A 21,181-nucleotide genomic window follows, 5' to 3' on the forward strand; every position below is an offset into this window, starting at 1 on the left:
CCATTCTTTACCTGGGTAGACCTGCGAGTCTGCCGGGCCTGTCTGGATCGTGCCTTCCTCAGTGATTCTGCTTCTTCATCCCGCACCGGAGTCAGATATGACCTGGAAAAAAAAAGGTGCAGAAGGGGTTAAAGTAAAAGCAGGTGATCTGCCTTCCTGTCTCTATAGACTCCTGAGCTATTATTCTCTTTCTCATGGACAAAAATTAATTTTTGCTCCATCTGCTATTGATGTTTCTTTGGGACAACTTCCCCATGAGCACACAATACACACATGTTCACAGCACCTCCTCCCCAGAGCCTCTCAATAAACCTTTTAATGCTGGACATGTTCTGTTAAAAAGATGCACCTATTCTCTACATTATTTGCTCCATTCCGAATCATTGCATCGTTAGAAAAAGAACCCTGCTCCTCATAAATGCCCTCTCACTCAGACAAAAATCTCAGAACAGAAATCCAGTGCTGGTGCATTCCTCAGACCCTCCTTCCTGTCATTGCAGTCACGATCATATTCCTGCAATCTGCTGCCTTCATCAATATGAAACCCATCACACCAGGAGCCGCTGAACTGCAGGCATCACAGAGACACACGCCTTGGAAAGAGCCATGGAATTAAAGAAATGACCTTCACACTGTGTAAACCACGCTCCTTAACACTGAAAAACCCACAGTTAAACACAGACCTGGGCACAACTAGATTTCATCAAAGCTGGGAGAATTCAAAAAAGAATTATTCAGAGGAAAATACATAAACTGCACCTTCTGCCCTGGCATTCACTGTGAGGAACTGGTGAGGAATTGGACAGTGCTTTGAGTCAAGGAGTGCACAGCAGTAAATGATTTCCTTGCTGGAGGAGAGGCTTCAGTCCTATGAACAGTTAATTAAACTTGACTCTTCAGCCTGGTTAATATGGAATGATTAGTCATACTGTCCCACTGTACAGGGATGAGGGTGCTGGAATGTTCTTTGCAGGTCTATCACTGCCACGTTAACACTGTACCAGAGGTCTGGATGTTCAAAGGGCAGTGAGGTAAGTGAGGGATGAAGGTGAATACACTTACTTTGTCCTCAGACTCTTTTCCTGGTTTTAGTCCACTACCTTCATGGGAAAGGTAATGGGCTGAACAGGATTTGTATCTGATACAGTATGTTAAGACATTTATTAGAAAGTTCACTAAACTGCTGCACTGTGACAAAACCACAGAAAATCCAGAAATTTGGATCATTCTAAAATGACATGCCATGGTGGGTTTTAGCTACCCTCAGGACCTGCATTCAGTGCTGGTCAGCTGTGCAGGAAATGCAGCCTGGCCTCCAGGGAGGAATCCCCTTCACGGGAGTTTGCTGGTTTGCAAGGGGTACAGACAGTCACCTCCCAGCTCCTCAGGTGTTGTGTTGTCATGTGGGAGTCCTCTCACCTGAAACTGGTGCAAGGATTTGACCTGATATATAATGCCTTGAACATCCCTGACCTCCATAGGCCAAGGAAAGTATAAAGAACTGAGTCTGTGCCAGGAATGCTGCACTGGAGACTCCTGGAGGGGCAGGCACTGATCTCTGCTCTCTGCGACCAGGCACAGGACCTGCAGGAATGACATGAAGCTGTGCCAGGGGAGGGTAATGTTGGATATTGTGAAAAAGGTTCTTCTCCCAGAGGGTGCTGGGCACTGCCCAGGCTCCCCAGGGAATGGCACAGCCCCGAGGCTGTGTTTGGACAGGAGTGTTTGGACACTGCTTTCATTGGTGGGGTGTCTGTGCAGGGCCAGGGGTACAACTCAATGATCCCTAGGATCCTTTCCCACTCAGGAGATTCCGTGATTCCTTGAACTGTGCCCTGGGAGCTGCCTGCAATGGAGATATCCCCAGCTGAGGGCTTGCAGAGCTGCGCTCCCAGGGTGTGATTTATCACCTTCATGAGGAACCTCCAGCACAGCCCCTGTGGATGCACTGCAGAGGAGCTCATTTCTTCCCATTGATTATCCATACAGACACATGAACTGTGATGGATATGCCAACACGGGAAGCGCCTACACTTCAGAGGGATGATTGTCTCCCAAGGATCTGCTGTTTCATGAACAAAAAAAGCTGCTGTTTGATGAGTGAAAGCTGTGCAACTCCTAATTTTGCAGAGCAGGAGCTCTCCTGCTCTCCCTGCTGCAGTGTGTGCACTGTCCAGGTAATGGCACATAAAGGAAACAATAAGCATTTTCTGCAGCTTTTGACACAAGCAGAATCACTGCTGTTTGCCCAGCAGCCAGAAGCAATAAGCCACCTACAGGAAGAAGGCATTTGCAAAATATTCTGCAAATTAAGTTCAGAGCAGTAGTAAAAAAAAAAAATCCTGAAATATACAAACCAAGTAAATTTGTAGCTCAGTACAGTAGGCAGTTTACTGCAATGGCTTTCAGTCATGGAATTTAAATCAGTGGAATTTACTCTGCAATGAGGACGCAGATATGTAGGAGCTACAAGTATAGAGAGGACAAAACAGGTTTCCAAATGAGTTTCAGGAAAGATTTGGCAAATCTGTGAGGACCAGGTGAACCCCAGGCGTGGGCAGGGGCTCTGCAGCAGGGCTAGCTCAGGCACTGCTAGGAGGCTGCAGGATTCCCTTGATGCAGCTCTGTCACAGATTTGCTGTAGGTATGGCAAGAGAAAAACCATTTTAGGTCTCTTACCCCATCATCCTCCCAGGCTTTTTTCCCTCTGCTCCCCCCCCCAGGATTTATATAAAAATACATATATGCTACAGTATCATTAGCAATTCTGGGGGTCCAACCTGTAGGAGGGACTTGATCTTCAGCTGAGCACATCCTGCAGGTCAGCATGGCTCAGCCTGGGCCGCAGCCGCCATCCATTGCCAACTTTCAGGTTCTTTCCATTTATACAATTCATCACTTCCTGGAGCTCACCCAAAGCCATTTACAGCATGAGATAAGCGAATTTTCTGAGGCAAGTCAGCAGAGCCACTGCACAGTGACAGAGCTGGTTTCTGCAGGGGAGCAGCCCCAGCCGGTTCTGGGTGCCGAAGGAGGGGCTGTAACTGCACACAGGTGTGCCCTGCTTGGAACTCTGTGTGTTTGTCTTTTTAATTTGGGGGGAAGGGAGGGAAAAGAGACTTTACAATGCATTGCTTTGCTTGCAAACTGAATTTTGAGAGACCTGAGTATGCTAAGTGGACTGGAAGAAAGAGAGGGAACAAATGCTCAGGAAGGAGACAGTGAGTCGGATGCAGCTCAGGGCTGAGCTGGGCCAGGCTGGGCTGGATAGCAGAGAGAGAGCAACATACTGCTCTCCAAAGCAAAAACACTGCAGAGCACAGCAGGCTGCAGGGCACAAGCACCAAATGGGATGTGAGGCGCCCTCTGAACAATCCACAGAGTTTTTAATTATGTTTTAAAGGAACATGCTGCTTGTTCAAGTGCAGTGCCTGTGTCATCCTATTAATTCAAGCAAATATCTCAGGGTCCAAGCACATCTTCAAAGGAAAGGTCCTATGTGTTGTGTTTCATTGCAATAAGCTTTCTCTGAGAAGTACTTGCAATAAGAGCAGGCATCACATGAAGACATGTATAAAACAGAAGAGATTTTTACCAGAGTTGTGGCTCTAAGTTCAAGGAGAAGAAGAGAAATTGTTCAAGATGTGTATGTGAGAGTCAGCAAAACCACTGCAGAGGTTTACAACTCCCACAGACAGAGACAAGTGTGTCCTGCTGCTGTGAGAAAGCTACAGGCTTCTGGTTTGTGTATTAGATAGGAAAAAACCTGGTAACCGATTGATGAACCTGACTACCACTTAACTCTGCCTATTTTTGAGAAAACACCTATTTTCGTCTGCCAACTCTTTCATCAACAATAGGGTAAAACTCAAATGGATCTCAACTACTCATCACCACGTCAAGGCAAAAGGAGCTGCAATACAATACTAACAGAAAGGGAGATTCAAATCAGGAAATAGGAAGGCTGGATATACAGTCTGGTAAATCAGGAATTACAGGAGAAAATCTGTATGTTAGAGAATGCTGGCCATAGGAAAAGAAAATATTGTGAGAAGAAACCCTTCCCAAGTCAAGGGTGAACGATGCAGAAAAGAGAGTTACAATGCCCTTGCTGGCTGGTGCATAGGTAATGTGAACAAAAGATTAATTTCTCCAAGAAACATAGTCTTCTGATAATCCTTTTATGACACTGGTCTCTTTCATGCCATCCTGAATCCCTTCAGGTACTCAGAACCTTTAAGTATTTCTAGCAAAGACCATTCACCACCATGGAGTGCTTTGGCAGAACATCACCAAGTCCCAGACCAGAGGGAACAGCAAGAATACGCAAAACTTGGGAGTTTTACATCACTGCATGTGGCAGAGCAGCTGTGGCTGCCCCATGCCTGGAAGTGTTCAAGGCCAGGTTGGAGGGCAACCTGGTCTAGTAGAAGGTGTCCCTGTCCATGGCAGGGGGTGGAATTAGATGAGCTGTAAGCTCCCTTCCAACCCAAAGTTTTCTGGCATTCTATGAACACCTGGCAACAAATTTGGAAGCTAAACACCCACCAAGTTCTACAGCTGCTCTCTTCTCAGACTGGGTTCAAGGAATTTCATTCTGCTGTCAGGACTGAAAATTGAAATACACCCCCACAAAAGCTGCATTGGACCATGACAGGTTCCCTCCATCCCTGTCAGGTCCTTCTTCAATAAATCCAGGTCCCACAGCCAGCACAGTAAGAACATGAAGTGCACACAGTAACTGGTTCATCATCGCAGTTTTCTCCCAGTCTCTGGGAACAAGAATGCTGGTTGTGAACTGGAGCTGGGCTTGCTGGGGCTCTTCTAGAGGAAAGCTCTTCCTAGGTCCTCTTCAAATCCTCTCACCTCCTTCTAGTTAGGAAGTGACTCTGAACTACACTTGCTAGATTAGAATCAACAGTGACAGTTTTCTTGGAAGCCAGGACAGACTTCTGGCTCTTCTAAATCCAGGTAACATGTAAGGGGAACCAAGCACAGGTTTGGCTTCCTGTGCACAAGGAGATGTGCTCATCACACGGAGAGCAATGTGGCTACTCAGACCTAAAATGTTTGAAATTTCTCTTCTTAAGAAGAGTACAATATCCCTATTTCAAGCACTGCAGTGATTTAAAAAGTCTTTGTCACACATGTATCTATTTCTCAGGCAAACACACACATATATATATTTATATATACATGTATGTATACTAAAAACTCACATACACTGTGAAAAAAAGGAAGATATGAAAAAGAAAAAGTCAGCAAAAGCCTCAAGTACAGATACTGTTCCCCTGGAAACAACTGGAAAAGTACAGCATCCCAGCAATGCATTCCTACAAACTGGAGAGTTGCCATTAGCAAATAACTATCTGTAATCTGGAGGAGGGAAGAGAAGCAAGTGCAAGTTTTGCAGGCAACAATGCTGACAGCAGTTCCCAAAATACAATTCCTTAAGTTAGAAAATGAACTTTGTCCCCAGCAGCAAGTCAATCATTGGCAACTACACGGAAACAGAAACTTTCCTGTTCTTTTATCCGAGCAACAGGTTCGGCTCTTCCCTGAATTTATCTCTGTGCTGACATGTTCTGCTCATCAGAAATGGTCATTAGAGAAACTGCCAGAAGCTGGATGTGCTCTGAGAGACCCTTCCAGGCAGGAGAGAAGGACAACACATCAGACTGTGAGTGTTGGAGCTGGGAGTGAGGGGGGAGACAGTCTGACAATGCCCACTTATTTAATAAGCTGAGGACAGAAAGATAACAAGATCATAGTCCTAAAGCCTTTCACAGCTGGCTCAAAAAGGCTTGGCTGAGAATTGCCCATTGTCAGGCTTTTGCTGCTGGGGGCTGTCATGTTTGAATCTGGACAATGAATTCTCAGCTTGTGCAAGTTTCAGTGGCTGGATTTCAGCCGTTTGTTTACAGGTTGATTAGCAGGTTCACTAGCAGCAGATTAACTTCTTTATTTCCCACAGCTCTGCTTTGCTCAACATGTTCAGGTGCTGATCCAGGAGATTATGACACTTGTGATCTTTGCCACATGTTAATCAAAACAACCAGCTCCCTTTATCCCTGCAGAACTCCTCTTTCCACGGGACATTTACAATGGGGTGAGGTTACAGGTACGACAGCTGAGGCTACAAGAACACTTCCCATCAGGGAGCTCTGAACAATTTTGGTCCTTTCCTATGTCCTGTCCTGGAAGTGTTCAAGGCCAGGTTGGATAGGGCTTGGAGCCACCTGGTCTAGTGGAAGGTGTTCCTGCCCATGGCAGGGGTGGCAGGAGATGAGCTGTAAGATCCTGACCAGCCTCCCAACCCAAACCATTCCATGGTTCCATGTTCAGTTCTGTGTGCAGCCCTCAGACAGCAGAGCTGCTTCCTCTGTGCTGTGACCCCACCATGTCCCCACGGCAGCTCCTTGTGCCTCTGGCAGCCTGGACTACTCCAATACAAGGTGAGGAGTGCTCCAGCTGGGAACACAGCCCTGCAATCCCTCTGCCAGAGGAATAAAATACAGCATTGGTACTCCTGAGAGCTCACCAAATTTGGGGCTGGGGGAGTCAGCACATACATGAGAAACTTTTAATGATCTATATGATCCCTCACATTAATTAATGTCACTCAGCATTATGGTGAAGAGTGATAAGGCAACAAACATGACAGTGATCACATTCCCTAAACTGGCTGCAGCAACTGTTGCTGTGAACTCAGACCTTTAAACTTCTGACAAAAGAGAATACGTACTTGTTTAAAACACAAAAACAATCCAGAGATTCTTTCTATAAGAGAAAGGCAGAGTGCTGCAATCCCAGAGCAGAGGCAGCCAACAACACCTGAACTGACAGTATGACCTGTCTGAGACACTGAATGTGTCAGCTGTGACCATCACAAGTGCAAAGCGTATCAGGATGGAATATTTTGGAATTGTTTGTGTTCAGCACAGGACTTCAGGTGTCACTACACAGCACTGAGGGGGTTGTCACTGTGACAGGGAACAATGTGCACTGTCTGCAGTTCTCAGGAGCTGCAACCTTGCATTAAAAATCTGCTGCAGGAACTGGAGCAGGATGGAACTCCACTTCCTGCCACTGACAGAGAAAACCAATATCCTGCCTCTGCCAGCATCCCTCACATTTGCAACTGAACCAACACAATTTGACATTTTCAACAACTTTAAGCAGACCTGTTACAGCTTTCCCAAAAGCTGGTTTACAGTCTGAAATAGGAAATTTTCCAGGGTAGAAATCCCTGGGGAAAAAAAAATAACTTGGCAAAACTCTGAGTATTGGGAAATTGTCTTTTGCAATTAAAAAATAAAGTAAAATCAAAACTTGATGGTGATAAAGAAGGTTCAGCTGCTGGACCAGATAAGCCTGAGGAGTGATGTTTGCCTGCCAGTGCATTCCAGCAGCCTTCCACTGCCACCTTGTGGGAGCAGGAGATGCCTGAGCAGTTCCAAGGAACACGATCACAGATCAGCCTCAGCTAAATTACACAAAATCTCACTGAATATTAATAATGTATCAAAGATTTCCATTTCCTACTGAGCTCACATTGCAATTTCTTAGCCCATGGCTTTGGTTCAATTTCTAGTGTCCACTGTTCTCAGGGACAGAAGATTAATTAAGTCCGCACAAAAACCTTTCACATAGAAATGCCATGGAGGTTCGCTGGCTTCCTTGGCTCCTCCACCTGTCACATTCCCAGGTCAATACTGTGGAACACAGAATTTAAAAGAGTAGCTGATTTAGAGCTGAATTAGCTCTCAGCTGTAGTGACACACAGGATCTCTACAACTATGTCAGGTACATCCTTGTGGCTTTAATAGCCATTTTGGACACAGAGAAGTAGCTGAACTTGTCAAAGTTAGTAAATCCAGCCCCTGAACATACAGGCAGTGGCACTGGGATGGCATTGGTGCCAGAAGGTGCCATTCCCGCTGTTAGACCGAGGGTGAAGCGCGTGCAGCAGGGCAATGGTTCCCATTAGTAAGCCAAGAGGAACTGCACACAGACTCAGCATGGAGGGGGCTGGGGAAAGGCAGTTTTACCTTTTGCTTGCTCCACGCTGCCAAGCTGCAGTTCTTTTACAATGCTTAGCTCAAGCGGTCCCTGCTTCCTTTCCTTGACCATTCCTGAAGGATCCCGCATGGATTCCTGCTTTTGTTAGCAGGGCAATCTACGGCCTGGGCTCCCCCGCCCAAAGCAAATGCCAAATACCCACCCCCCTTGCCCTGAGCCCTGGTCGATAAAGCCCTGGCAGCTGAGCATGCAGCACACACCTGCTCGCCGCCCCTACGGGAAATCGCACTGACCCCGGCCCACACCTCGACCTGACTCCAAATAAAAATGCAGCCTGATTTCTGATCCAGCACCAGCAATCTTGCCTCTTCCCAACATGGACAATCCCACGGCCAGCAGAATTCCTGCCCTCCCACATCATCTGCACCAGCAGCCTTTGAAAAAACGGACAACTTTATCTGAAAGCGATTAACTGCAGAGGCAGTGGCAGGGAAATGCTGTCACAGCAGGTGCCAGATGATCGTTCAGTTCTTCACAGCAAAGAGAAACCTCTTAACATCTTGTTGTCCACTGTGTAATGTGGACAGGAATCCTTCCCCTGCTTTGTAGCAGCTCCTTGCACGAGCATCCCATTGCTCTGCTTCCCAGGGACCTTTCCCAGGAGATTAAGAACACTCAGCTTTACATCAGTCAGTGACAAGGATTACAGAGTCAAATGCTATTAAAAATATGGGAGTAGTGAGCTATTGTTCACAGTCTTTTCTGCCAGTGCCTTTCAAGTGATACTTAAATACCCCTTGAATGCAAATCTGATAGTTTAACTTTCACAGAGATCAGGAGCTTTTATTCCATTTGTCAGATCATAAGGGTTAAGGGACATATCAGGTGACATATCTATGCTTTTCTTAGAGGAGACACACTTAATCCCTACAGGACAAGAACCACGAGGTAAAAGGACTTGCCAAAAATTGTTCATCTAACACTATTGGTAGAGGAGAATTCAGTTATTAATATATTAATAATATATACTACTATAATTAGCAGTTGGATCCTAAGAATGAAAAATAAATTTCTCTTGAGAATGAAACAGGAAACAGAAGTGTTTGTCAAACACTGTTACCTGGCATGTCAGTGAATTTCCTTCAGCTGAAAAGCATTACTAGGGGAGACATGCAAGAAGGCATAGGCTGAGCAGAGCCACTAGCCCCAAAACTGCCCAGAAAACAAGTCCACCTCACTCCTACTCTGGATTTATCATGGAATCATGAAATGGTTTGTGTTGGAAGGGACCTTAAAGCGCATCTAGTTCCACCTCCTCCCATGGGTAGGAACACCTTCCACTAGACCAGGATGCTCCAAGCCCTGTCCAACCTGGCCCTGGACAACTCCAGGGAATGGGCAGTTATGTGAAAAACTGGTCAGAATAAATTAAAAAGTAAGGAGGAGAGAGATGAGTTTCCTGTCTCTAAGAGCATGTCTGATGGCAAGTGCTGGAACCACCCTGCCAGAATCTTCCTGAGGAACAGGAAGAACACACACAATGGCAGAATTCAGTTGTATAAACACAGTGGTGTGGAGGTTAAAAACAGAAAAAAAAAGAAATCCTAATTCTTGCTAAACCAGGGGAGATTCCAAATTCAAGAGAACTTTTAAACCAGCCACATAACTGAGAGCAGACTTGCCTTTCAGAAGTTCTCAGGCAAAGTGTGTCTTACCCCATGTGCCAGCTGTGGGCTGCACGGTCACCTTTCCAGCCATTCTGGGAACTAAAACTTTCACAGAGTATGAAAAGCTTCAACCAGATCTCCCAGACTTTCCTTCCAGCACAGGCATCTCATGGCTCAAGTGATATTCCAGTATGGCAGGATCTCCTGCAGCCCCCTTCTAAGCCCAGGGGACAGAGCTCTGAGCAGCCCAGACCTGTGACACCAGGAACACTCTGGCTGGGGCTGAAGTACAGGACTCCTGGGAGAAGCTGTGACCAGAGCCTTGCACTGAACCTGCACAGACAAGGGTGCAGAGAACTTGAGGAAGAAGCTTTTAGTGGCACTAGAGGCCGCTGTCACCCTGGATGAAGGTGGATAAGCCAGCATTGGGCTCTAACCAACAGGACCCCCAATTCCCCACCATCTATGGGCACCCAGCAGAAATAAGAGCTGTTAGCTCTGCCCCGGGAAAAACAGGGTCTGTGAGAGGTACTGTAGGCACAACATCCACATAGCTGAAATCCACCCCCAGCAGGAGCCAGGGCTGCTTGAGTTCAGTGGACAAACACACTGACAACGGGAGACAATTTACTTTTGGCAGGAGATCATCCAAACGGCCAGATCACATTGCTCATCAGCAGCTCCAAAATTCCCAGAAAAAACCCAGAAAAAATCCAGAAAAAACTGCCTGGCACAAGCACTGGCTGTGGGAGATGGCAAATTTCCAGCTCACAGCAGCAGCACACCACAGTGGGGCAGAGGAGCTTCAGGAGGCTGGAATGTGCAGCAGGACATACAGAACATACATGGCAGCAGCCAGTCTGAACCTCTGGCACATCTGGCCCCAGCCCCGGCACTGAGCGGGCATGGTCCGGCCGGCACCACACAGCACCGCACGCCCCAACAGACCTCTGCTCCACTGCCCCTCTGCTGCTTGTTCTTTCCTCCCCCTAGTAACTTACATTATTTCCCAGCATTTACTGGAGCATTTCCTGACCAATTCAGCTGGAAAAAAAGGAGCAGGTGAAATACCATGGGTCAAACACTGTGGTGGGGCAGGGTAAGGCTTGTTGGCCACCACAGGATGCAAACCAGCACTCCAGAGCACTCTGCCAGTCATTTATCCCCAGCCCTAAGCAGCCTGGTCTGTTTTAACCTTTTGGTTTCATAGAGATAATTTGAAGGCCACAAGTTCAGAGATATCCCTGTGATCTAAAATTAGATGATCGGCCTGTTTATGTTTTTGTTGCTAAGAGCAAGCTGGTGCTTTGGAAACACCGAAGCAGCCCAAACACTCCTGCAACAGCTGCCAGTGGGAACTGAAATCCATACAGCAGTGCCCTGACAACTGTTTGCCTTTTGCCTGCTTATTTTACTGGAACTGGTCTCCTTCCCTAGTAAGCTTTTCCTGTTTAGGTGACTTCTCCTGCCTCCTTTGGGTCCATGTTTCCTAGTTCCAATGTGCAGATAGCTCCCACTCACTTTATCCCACTGTGATACATTAATCAGTCAGATTTCCTCCCCCATGAGCACAATGCATAATTTCTCGGCTTTTTTCCTCTCAGTAGATTCAAAGCATCAATTAAAGGTGGGAGGAATTTTCAGGTATTTTCTCTTTACATTACCATAATTCACAGGAGATGTGAATGCAGAAGACAAACAGATCTTCTGTTATTATTTATAGAAACAGATCTGGCAGTAAATGCCAATGCAGTAATGTTAATGGATGCTTCTTTGGGCATCTACAAGTAACTATCCTAGTCCAGTTCTTTATCTGCAGACAGAGCCAGAAGTCTGGGGGGACTTTGAGCAGCCCACTTCTGCAGGAAAAAATCTGTTTCTGCAACTTGATTCTGGGCTTGCTAAAATGGAGAGACCATTGTGAAAGGTCTGAAGTGAGGACTGAGAGCACAATACTCACTCTGTCCTCTTGCACAACCTCACTGGGCACTGGCAGTATCTTTTGGCAGCTCATCTCGATTCAATTGCAAATGACCCCAAGCCAAGTGACCTCCAGCAACACAACAGGAGCACACAGAGGTACTTCCAGGGCTAACCCAAGTGTTTTCACACCAAAGATATCCTGCAGTGGCTAGTGCAAACTGGTCCTGCACACAAAGCTGATGAATGTGGCTCCTTCAGAACATTTTAATACCTTCCAAGTGCTCCCAGTGCTAGCTCTGGAAAAATAAAATCCCAAACAGCATTACAAGTTTGAGCATTTTCCAGCAGCACAGCCCACCTTGCTTGGATGCGCTGCATGTGAAGCCGAGCTGCAGCTCAGCCCCACCACCTTTAGCCTTGTAGGTTGATAATTCCCTTTATTACAGTAATTTCACGACTATAAGACGCACTTGCGGGTGTCAGCAAATTTCCGAACGTTGTCCATATATAAGGCACACCGGACTATAAGGCGCACTTTCTTTTTTGCAGCGAGGATCCGTGTGCAACAAACTAACGAATTAGTAGCTTGGCAGGCGGCTCGGCTCACGACTCTCGCGGTGTGCAGCTCAGCGTGAGGCTCAGCTCGCGGCTCTCGCGGTGTGCGGCTTGGCTCGCGGCTCCTGCAGCACGCGGCTCAGCACGCAGCTCGCACTTCCAGGTTGGCAAATTTCTGAACTTTGTCCATATATAAGGCACACTGGACTATAAGGTGCACTTCCGGGTTCCGACCAAAATTTTAGTCAAAAGGGTGCGCCTTGTAGTCATGAAATTACTGTATTTTGCCGTCCTTTGGCCTCATGCCATTTAAGATGTGTCAGAACATAATCTGCACTCAGGAAGGGTTGCATTTCAATAAATCACTATGACAGTTTGGAAGAATCCAAGCACTAGATACTCTGCATTAACTCACTGCTGGTTAGAAACACCCAGTTCATCATTGTACTTTATTCATTACTATTTGCTTTCACTGATGACATTAGAAGACACAGATTTTGTTAAAGTTAACCTGTTTGCAGGAAGAATATATGGATCATTTCATATTCTGTAATTAATGCACAGGGTAAAGTTCCCATGAAAAGAGCTCTGTCTCCCCTGGTTTGTATTTCCCCAGTCTTAAAATAACACCATATCATAAGAAAGAGATACCATCAGCTGGACTCAGTGTCATTCCCACTGCTGCTACTGCTGGAATGGCCTCAGCTGCACATGGCAGTCTCACACCTCTGGCTTTTCCAGTCAATCAAAGCCATACCTGCTGCTGAAGTCCATTTTCCTACTATGTCACACACCTACACTCCCCAGAAATGTTTGTTTTTTCCCATTCCCCTTTCGCAAGGGGAATCTGTGCAGCACGGATGTCTCCATGAGGGCATAAGTAAACCCAGCCGAGCTGAATCAGGACAGATTTTATCTGAATGTATCTCAGTACAATGATCTTTTTAGGATGGGATTCATTTTACAGAACCCACTGCGAGTGGCTTCTCTGCTGTGTGTCCCTGCCAACACAATGGGATGGGGCTGAGATTAGGAGCTGAGATTACTACTGAAAAAAAGGCTGAGATGCTGAAGAGACAAGCAGAAAATTATGAAACTAGATCTAACCTACAAACCAGTGATGATTCAGTTCAAAACCTTCAGACAGAGTAAGGACAGCAGCCTGGAAACTTCATGGAGCACCTAAAAACCAGTTCTTACACCCCCACCATCACCACCATGTGAGAGCTGCCCACGGAGAGGGCCACCAGAGCCCACTCCTCACTGACCTTCTGCGCTCCCTGGCCTCCTCAGCCGAGAGGTCCTTCCCCGGGGCGGAGGCAGCCCCGGCATTCCCGGTGCCGTTGGCAGTGCTGAGCACAGCACGGTTTGTGATTACACCTAGAGGGGTGCTGGCACAGCTGCCCTCTGCGTTTTTCTCTACAGCAGAATCAGTTTGCTGCCTGAAAGGGGCTCTGAAATAGAGAAGACATATGGAAAGCAAAGCAAGTGAAGTCCAGTGCTGACTGAGCCCAACCTCCTCAACTGAGCATGGACAGTTCATCCTCCTTGCTTTACATTCACGTGTTTGTAGAGAACAGTCACAATAAAATGATTTTTACAAAACTTGGAGAAGAATGAGCAGGAGGAATTAACAGTCTTCACATCCCTGTTAGTAGCAAAAATGATCAGAAAAATGTTCCTGGTGGATAAGCAGAAGGAAGGAACTCCAAGAGCTTGTATACTGAGCACCTGAGGGCAGCCTGAGCACATGCCGTGTCACAGGGACAGAGGGCACAAGGGACACACTGTGGGCTGTCACTTGCCTGCCAGTCACACCCACCACTGCAACTGTCCAACACCACCATCCTGGGACTGCTTTTCATTCTGGAATTGTTTCTCAGCACTTCCCATGAGGAAGTTCCTAATCCACTCCAGAACTTCCAACCCAAACTCTGACTTTTGGAGCCTTCTCTCTGCTGGGAGCCATTACCTGGTGTTGTGGCCGGCTGAAGCAGGAGTGTTCACACCGAGAGATGTGGGACAGCAAGAGGCAGGTTGCCACGGGGTGCCCAGGGAGGTAGATGAGCCAATGGCAGTGGGTGAGGTAGCTAGAGATGGACTGCGACTGGCTGAAATGTAGGGACTGCTCAGGTCACTACTTCTACCAAATGAAGCACTGTAAAACATCACAAAATCACGTCCTTCAATGCACAGTAAATATTCAACAACACATCCCACAGCCAGGCTGGCAGCTGGGAAGGGAGCAGGTACACGGCAGCAAAATGGGTGCAAGGAGATCAGAGAGCGACGGAGTTGTCGCCTGTCGCCCACACAGGCCAGTGCCAGCAGAGCCCTCCTTAGCTAAGCCCAGCTCAGTTCCAGTGAGAGAATAATGGCATGGGGGTGAGTTGGGGAGGATCAGCGAAGGAAAAAAACTTGCTGCAGTAAAAGCAGGGCACATGGAGCACCCTGTGCCCAGGGGAAAAGCAGGTGCAAGGATGAGGATGCTTAAAGCAGGAAAGGAGAGAGTGACATAAGCAGGTCTGACTGCATGACCCCTGAGGATGTCCAGGACTTCCAGTTTTAAGAACTTACTTCCACTGGCCTAAAGTTTTGGCAAAGACGATCAGTTCAGGCTTCAATTCTCTTTAGACATGTTTGGCACAAACTCTATTTTTGGAAAACAGCTAGCACAGCTGTCCAATAATACTCAAGAATGTGCAAGGGAAATAATATTTTGCTAGTTTAAAGCAATCCCTCAAAACCAATCTTACTGAAAAGCTGCACTTGCATTCATATTTTGGAGAAGACAGAGGAAAGAAGGACTCTTATACAAAGATGGACTCTCACTTTTGCATAGAAAATCTAATGGGACAGAAGATCCGCTCCAGTGGGAAAAGTTGCATCTCTCTGAAAACATATCTCTGAGACTTGATGAAATCTGGCAGAATCTCCTTCTTGCACATGCCCAAGCCCTGCACACAAGCTGTTCACTGCCTGCACATAGCAATCCAGTGGATCCTGGGGCCCTGCCACACCTTTCCCAGCATCTGGCATGCTTGGTTGCTACTGGTCAGACTGGACTGTCTGAAGCATCAAAGGCCAGGAAGGCTGGCTTTCACCTTCTGCATCCTAATGACCCCCATGGCAGGGCACACAGACCAAAGTGGTTGCACAGGAATAAAAGCTGACCTAGAGGAAAGAAGCAGGCCAAGACAGAAGTGCAGGTTCTAGGGAAAGCCACAGACAGCAAAATGAAACTGGAAGTCAACTCTAGAGTAAGAATCCAGAGAGCAGCCTGAGGCTGAAGTAGCACTGGGAAGGGGCAGGAGGGCAGGACCACAGCCAAGGACAGGAGGCCAGAGAAAGGATCCAGTCCTGTTCACCCAGGCACCCAATTTACAAGCCAGTTTTACATGCCAAGGCCCCCAGCCAGCCCAGCATGAGCAGCTGGTCCCTAGGGAGCCAAAGGGGACAAGAGAGCATTCTGGAAAGCCTCCACGGGGCATCCTGGAAGGCCTCCACAGGGAGGAACCTCCCATTTGAGCTCCTCAGTTGATGGCTGCCTGCCATATCCAGGTCACACAGGAAAAAGCAAGTCATTGTCACCAGGTAGCAACCTCTGCCGGACCCTAAGAGAGCTTCCTCTGGAACGCTGGCCTTGCCTGGAGCATGCGGGAGCAGGAAGTCCTGTTGGATACAAGTTCCTCCCTCCCTGCTCCAGAGGGAAAAGCCAAGCCCTGGAGATGGGCTGGTAGGAGGGTGGGAGTGGGAAGCGGAGCCCGGCTAGGGCGGGTGTGTGGAGCAAGCAGCCTTGGAGTCGTATAAATGAGTGTTCTGAGGAGAGGATGGCAGCAGAGCCTGTGTCTGGGGAAGGAAGGAGAGGATCAGCAGGGAAAAAGGTGGTGGCAGCCCTGGGGGATAGGACAGCCCAAGGCAGAGAGGCTGGGGACAAGGGTGTCTTCAAGAGGGGAAGGAACTTGGTCAGGAAGGGAGGGTGCAGGAGGGTTATCAAGAAAGCCCTGACAAGGATTGTCTTATAGAAGGGAAAGGGAATGGGTGAGGAGGATGGAAGCAGCACCAGGTGCCTGGGAGAGCAGTGATGTGGGGCATAAGAGGAGGAATGGAGGAAGATGGTGCAGAAATGGCATTGTGCCAGCTCAAACACACACATGGGCAGAGAAAGGTGGTGCTGGGGCATCAGAAACACACTACTGCTCCCATGGGAGCCAAGGCACTGCCACCTCTGTGGGAATCCACCTCCCAGCCTGTACCCCTGCATGGGCGGTGCTGCACAGTGTGAGGAACACTCCAAGGCATTTACTCCATTGCTCACATTTGATCTGAACAGGACCAGAAAATTGCAACATAAAGGTTAGCCAGGGAATCCTGTTAATTAACAGCTGTGTCCATAGCAGTCTGTGAAAGGGAGGACTGAAATTCTGCTGAAGAGCTCAACATTAGAAATAAAAAAAAGGGACCGACACACTGCTCCTCATTCTCTAACATTATCACCACCAATAGAACCATCAGGGAATGAACAATGAAATGTAAAGCAACGTTTCAAAGCAATAAAAGGAAATACTTTTGACTTTAAAGAAATACTTTAAAGGCATTAAAAACTTTAACTTAAGGACCTTCACACTCCTAAAATGCTTCCACATGTGGTAATAAAAAAGGTTTGCACAAAGCCCATAACTATCTTTTTAAACACACTGCCATGGGGTATTGCAGAGATCAAACTAGGATTTGGTTATGGAAGCTGGTCACAGTGGTGGCTATTAAGAACAACAGATAATATAACCCCTAGCTCCTAAATTCCTGATTGCTGAAAGCAAGGAGAGCATGGGAGGCAGAAGACTGCTCTGAAGTTATCCTGGCTTTTGCAATTTCTCCTTCAAAACCAGCTGCTGTCAGAAGAGTCAGGGTCTGGGCTGCAGGGACTGCTGTCCTGACTCACTGCAATGGCTTTTATGTGACCAGAACCAGCAAGTAGGTATTTGCATAAATGTGAAATAAAGGAGAAACTGTGTTGCTGAAGGATTTCATTCTGGTGTCAGCCCTTCTTGGGAGGCAGCACTTATAGCTGATGTCAAAGGCAGGATACTGAACTAATCCAACCTGCTATGCCAGTTTTCCTCCACATCCTTTCATTTACAGTCAAAGTGACCTGGATTTTTGAAGGCCAGTACACACTAAAATGGACACCAGGATATTAGAGCAGGGTTTTGTAGATTTCTGGGCCAGTGGTACACACAAAGAAAGCAGGACAAGTGCCAGCACCATGACAGAGAGAGCATCAATATCTGCTTCAATTAAAGCTGAAGAACATTTGGTAACACTGTCGCAAGTTATTCTGTTCCTTTTTATTAAAAAAAAAATTTAAAAAGCAGTAGGTTTTTCCCCACCTTAAAATTATCTGCTGCTGTTGTTAATTCTGTTCTACATTTGAGGCATCATAGGCATCATATAGAGCACTCAAAGAACATAACTAGGGTTAGACGGGATATTGGGATGGAATTCTTGGCTGTGAGGGTGGGGAGGCCCTGGCACAGGTTGTCCAGAGAAGCTGTGGCAGCTCCATCCCTGGGAGCGTCGAAGGGCAGGTTTATGGAAGGTGTCCTTGCCCACAGGGGGTAGAAGGAGATGGGATTTAAGGTCCCTTCCAACCTAAAGCAGTCTGTGATCTTCATGGAGATTAGTCAAATGCTGAGGCAAAGGGGAGCTGCAGATGTACACAGTCATCCCCTCAGTGACATCCAAGCATGTCATAGTCCCTTCAATTCTTCCTCTCTAAGAAGCAGTTTTCACCTTTTGGAGTTGTGTTCAGAGTTTTGCTAACACTCAGAAATGACAAAACACTTATGTCTAACCAGCTTCCTTTCCTCATCTTAGGGGCAGATGCACAAGGCTGGAGAAATCAGAAGTTGAATACAATCATATTCAATTTCTCTGTGCTCTCCTACATAAAACTATATGGAATAAAGGTATATTTGATCATGGTTTTACTGTTTGTATATGAAATGCAAACCCATCAATCTCTCCTTTAGAAGAACATTTATTCCTACCTGACAAAGCTATTCTCTGTATCTGCTTGTGAACCAGTCACTCTCTTATGAAAGGTCGGGATTCAGTCTTTGTGACGAGAAGTCAGTATTAGTGACATCCCACTGCAGCCTAAACCTTCCCCACTGTACAGTTTAACCAAGGAAGTACAGTACAACTGTGTATGTGCATCACTAAATCTGGTGCAGGATTAGCTGGGATAAACCAGCAATGTTTGTAAGATTGCCTGGGGGTGACTGGGCTGTCCCTCAGCTCAGGGAGCAGCACAGGTGTGCCAGCTGCAAGGGGGAAAAGTTTTCCAATGTAATCAGCTGCAGCTCATCAGATCAGCTTTGGAGAGAGACAAGCTAAGCAGGCTGGGCTGTCATCACGTCCCAGGATAGCTGTGAAGTCACTGGAATGGATCAGCCGAGCAGATGGCTTCTGCTCAAAGGAGGTGCTTCACCTTTTGTGGCAATGGATCTATACATGCTCAGCAACTGACCACACACATCCTTCAGCAGCATTTACCTCTACAGCATAAACACTGGAACAAACTGCCTCTTCCCAAGAATCTCAAGCAATTGTTCCATCTTCAGGACAGTTATTTAGTTCAGGGTCTAGAATCTGGTGAAACTCAATCTAAAACCATAAACTATTGCTGCTGTTTTCCTTAAGCAGAAACACGATGGCTTTGCAGTGGGACATGTTTATTACAGGTTGTTTTGATGGTCTCCAGTATCAGCTGAAATAAAGGTGAGGTGCTGGCACTGCTAATCCTCCTCCTCACATGAAAACCCAGCAATGCACTATCTGCCTCACCAGAGCAGGACATTGCTTCAGCTCACAGTCCTAGGTTACAATGTAAAGATGTGCCCAAAAGTATCTATTCAGGTGGGACAGGGATCCTTATCTCTGTGGGAGATATCCTCTGCTAATGGGCTATCTGTTAAAAACCATGTGGGGCAGCGTTGTTTATCCCATGACCCATCCTCCCTCCAGGGAGATATCTCCTCTTAAAGGCCATTGAGTCCCAGTGCATGACTGATAAAATTACATCATCCCATTGGGAGATGCTCCAACCAGGGGGAGGAGCCAAGCATTTCCCACCTAGATAAAAACTGAGATTTGCAACACCAAGGCAGCCCTTACCCACTGGTTTCCAGAGCACAAGAGCTACCAGACCTTTTTACAGGATCACTACTTCAACAAGAGCACTTCATCTGGACTGCTGCCACCACGGTAACTAGCAGGGTGTGAGATTGTGTTCTGTCAGTGGTTTTCTTTTTTACTACTGCATGTATTTTATTTTTTCTTTTTTCCTATTAAATTGTATTTCTGACTTGGAGTCTCTCACTGGTTTTCCCTTCAAACCATTACACTCACTCAGAGACAGCTGGTACCTCAAGGACACTGAGGCTCTGCCTCCCAAGGAGGTCCAGGACACTGCAGTTACACGAGCTGTGCCTGGAATTGCCTTTCCGCTTCTGCCTTTACCAATGATTAGTCTCTACAACTTCCCACACACTGTGAACAAACTGCTTCCTTACTACCTTACACAACAAGGGTGGAAGCATCAGTTTTACCCCTTAGCAAGTGCTGTACATCATGCACAAAATCACTGCCACTTTCTGATAATACCATAAACGTGGCCTAATAGAAAGAAAAGTTAGAGATAGCTCTTGGTAAGTTATAGCTTATCTGAACAATCCTTCTGGACTCTTATTACATTAATTTGTTTTTATGATCAATTTTGGTTTTATTCTCTAACCATAACACCAGCATTAAACACAGGAAACATTGCATTTGAGTTATGGGAACAAGAGTATTTAAATCCAGTCCAGCAATTTTGCAAATTAATAAAAATTATAGCCTTTAAAAACACCATTTAGCATTACAAATATAAAAAATTCTTATCTTTTCTTTCCTGCTCTCAGCAGAACAGGGTTCCAAGGCCAGTTACAAGATGCAGGAGGCAACAAGCAGGAGACTGATGTCTGGGAGGCATGTTAAGAGTGGTTCTGACTGCCTGAGAACCCATGGAAAACAGAGCTGGACATACCTTTTCAAGTAGGTGGATACATAGGTAGTGGGTGCAGCAGAGTGGGGAGCTTCGTTTTCCTTTGGCTCGTCCCTCCAGGGCTGCCGGGTGTAGGAGCCACTGCGCACCAGGTTCACAGCGGATTCTCTAAAGCAGGACAGAGCATAGGCTTTGCTTAGAAAAACCTCTGGAGTCTGCTTTTGGTTCCTTTACAGTTTCACAAACACAGATCCTTCCCTTACACCTATGTGCTTGTTCATTGACACAGCTCAGAGAAACACCTGCTCTGACCTTAACATCAGTTCCTAGTCTTGCCAGCTCACTTCAGAACCACAGATGATATCATGTTTTGCATAAAGAGGAACAAGATCCTTTTTAGTCAGAAAACTTGCGAATGAAATTCAGATTGTCCATAAAAGTAATTTAACATATTAAATAGTCTAATATTCTCACTGCTGTCTGTATCAAACAACAAGGTATAAAATGGGCTGATACTAGAAATGCAGGGAAGCTTTTATTCTTCAAAGTATTCAAGCAAGGACAAATTCAGCACAGTAAAGCTTTTCACAAAATCATTTGCCTTGGAAAAGTCCTCTAAGAGCATTAAGCCCAACAATCAACCCAACACTACCAGATTCACCACAAAATCACAAAGTAGAAAACAACAAAGTATTTATAGTATCTAAAGCTACTTGACAAGTTATCAAGAAATTCCTAGTAGTCCTATTTACAGTAATTTCACGACTATATGGTGCACCCTTTTGACTAAAATTTTCCCTCAAACCCAGAAGTGCGCCTTATAGTCCGGTGTGCCTTATATGATGTACAAAGCTGCAAAAATTGCCAAACTGGAAGTGTGAGCTGTGAGCCGTGGGGGGAGCCGGCAGTGCCACGGCAGCCGGCTGGAGGCGGGCCCAGGGGCCCACGGCACCGCCCCTGCTGGGTG

At 46.6% G+C, this 21,181-nt stretch overlaps 1 protein-coding gene across 4 annotated transcripts in view; it reads right to left on the minus strand.

Annotated features, from left to right (window-relative positions):
* Positions 1–21,181, minus strand: part of PPP1R12B (protein phosphatase 1 regulatory subunit 12B) — a 143,741-nt gene that overhangs the window by 57,599 nt on the left and 64,961 nt on the right. For 2 of the 4 annotated variants that reach the window (XM_033080055.1, XM_033080054.1), the window contains exons 12-15: positions 20,257–20,382; positions 14,140–14,325; positions 13,436–13,621; positions 12–102 (exon numbers count right to left, since the gene is read on the minus strand). In XM_033080055.1, the coding sequence (XP_032935946.1) occupies positions 12–102; positions 13,436–13,621; positions 14,140–14,325; positions 20,257–20,382 (589 nt within the window). The remainder of the gene's footprint in view (positions 1–11; positions 103–13,435; positions 13,622–14,139; positions 14,326–20,256; positions 20,383–21,181) is intronic. The other 2 variants (XM_033080056.1, XM_033080057.1) reach the window with 2 other exon arrangements.

Source organism: Catharus ustulatus, chromosome 25, assembly GCF_009819885.2.
Source record: "Catharus ustulatus isolate bCatUst1 chromosome 25, bCatUst1.pri.v2, whole genome shotgun sequence".
NCBI lineage: Eukaryota > Metazoa > Chordata > Aves > Passeriformes > Turdidae > Catharus > Catharus ustulatus.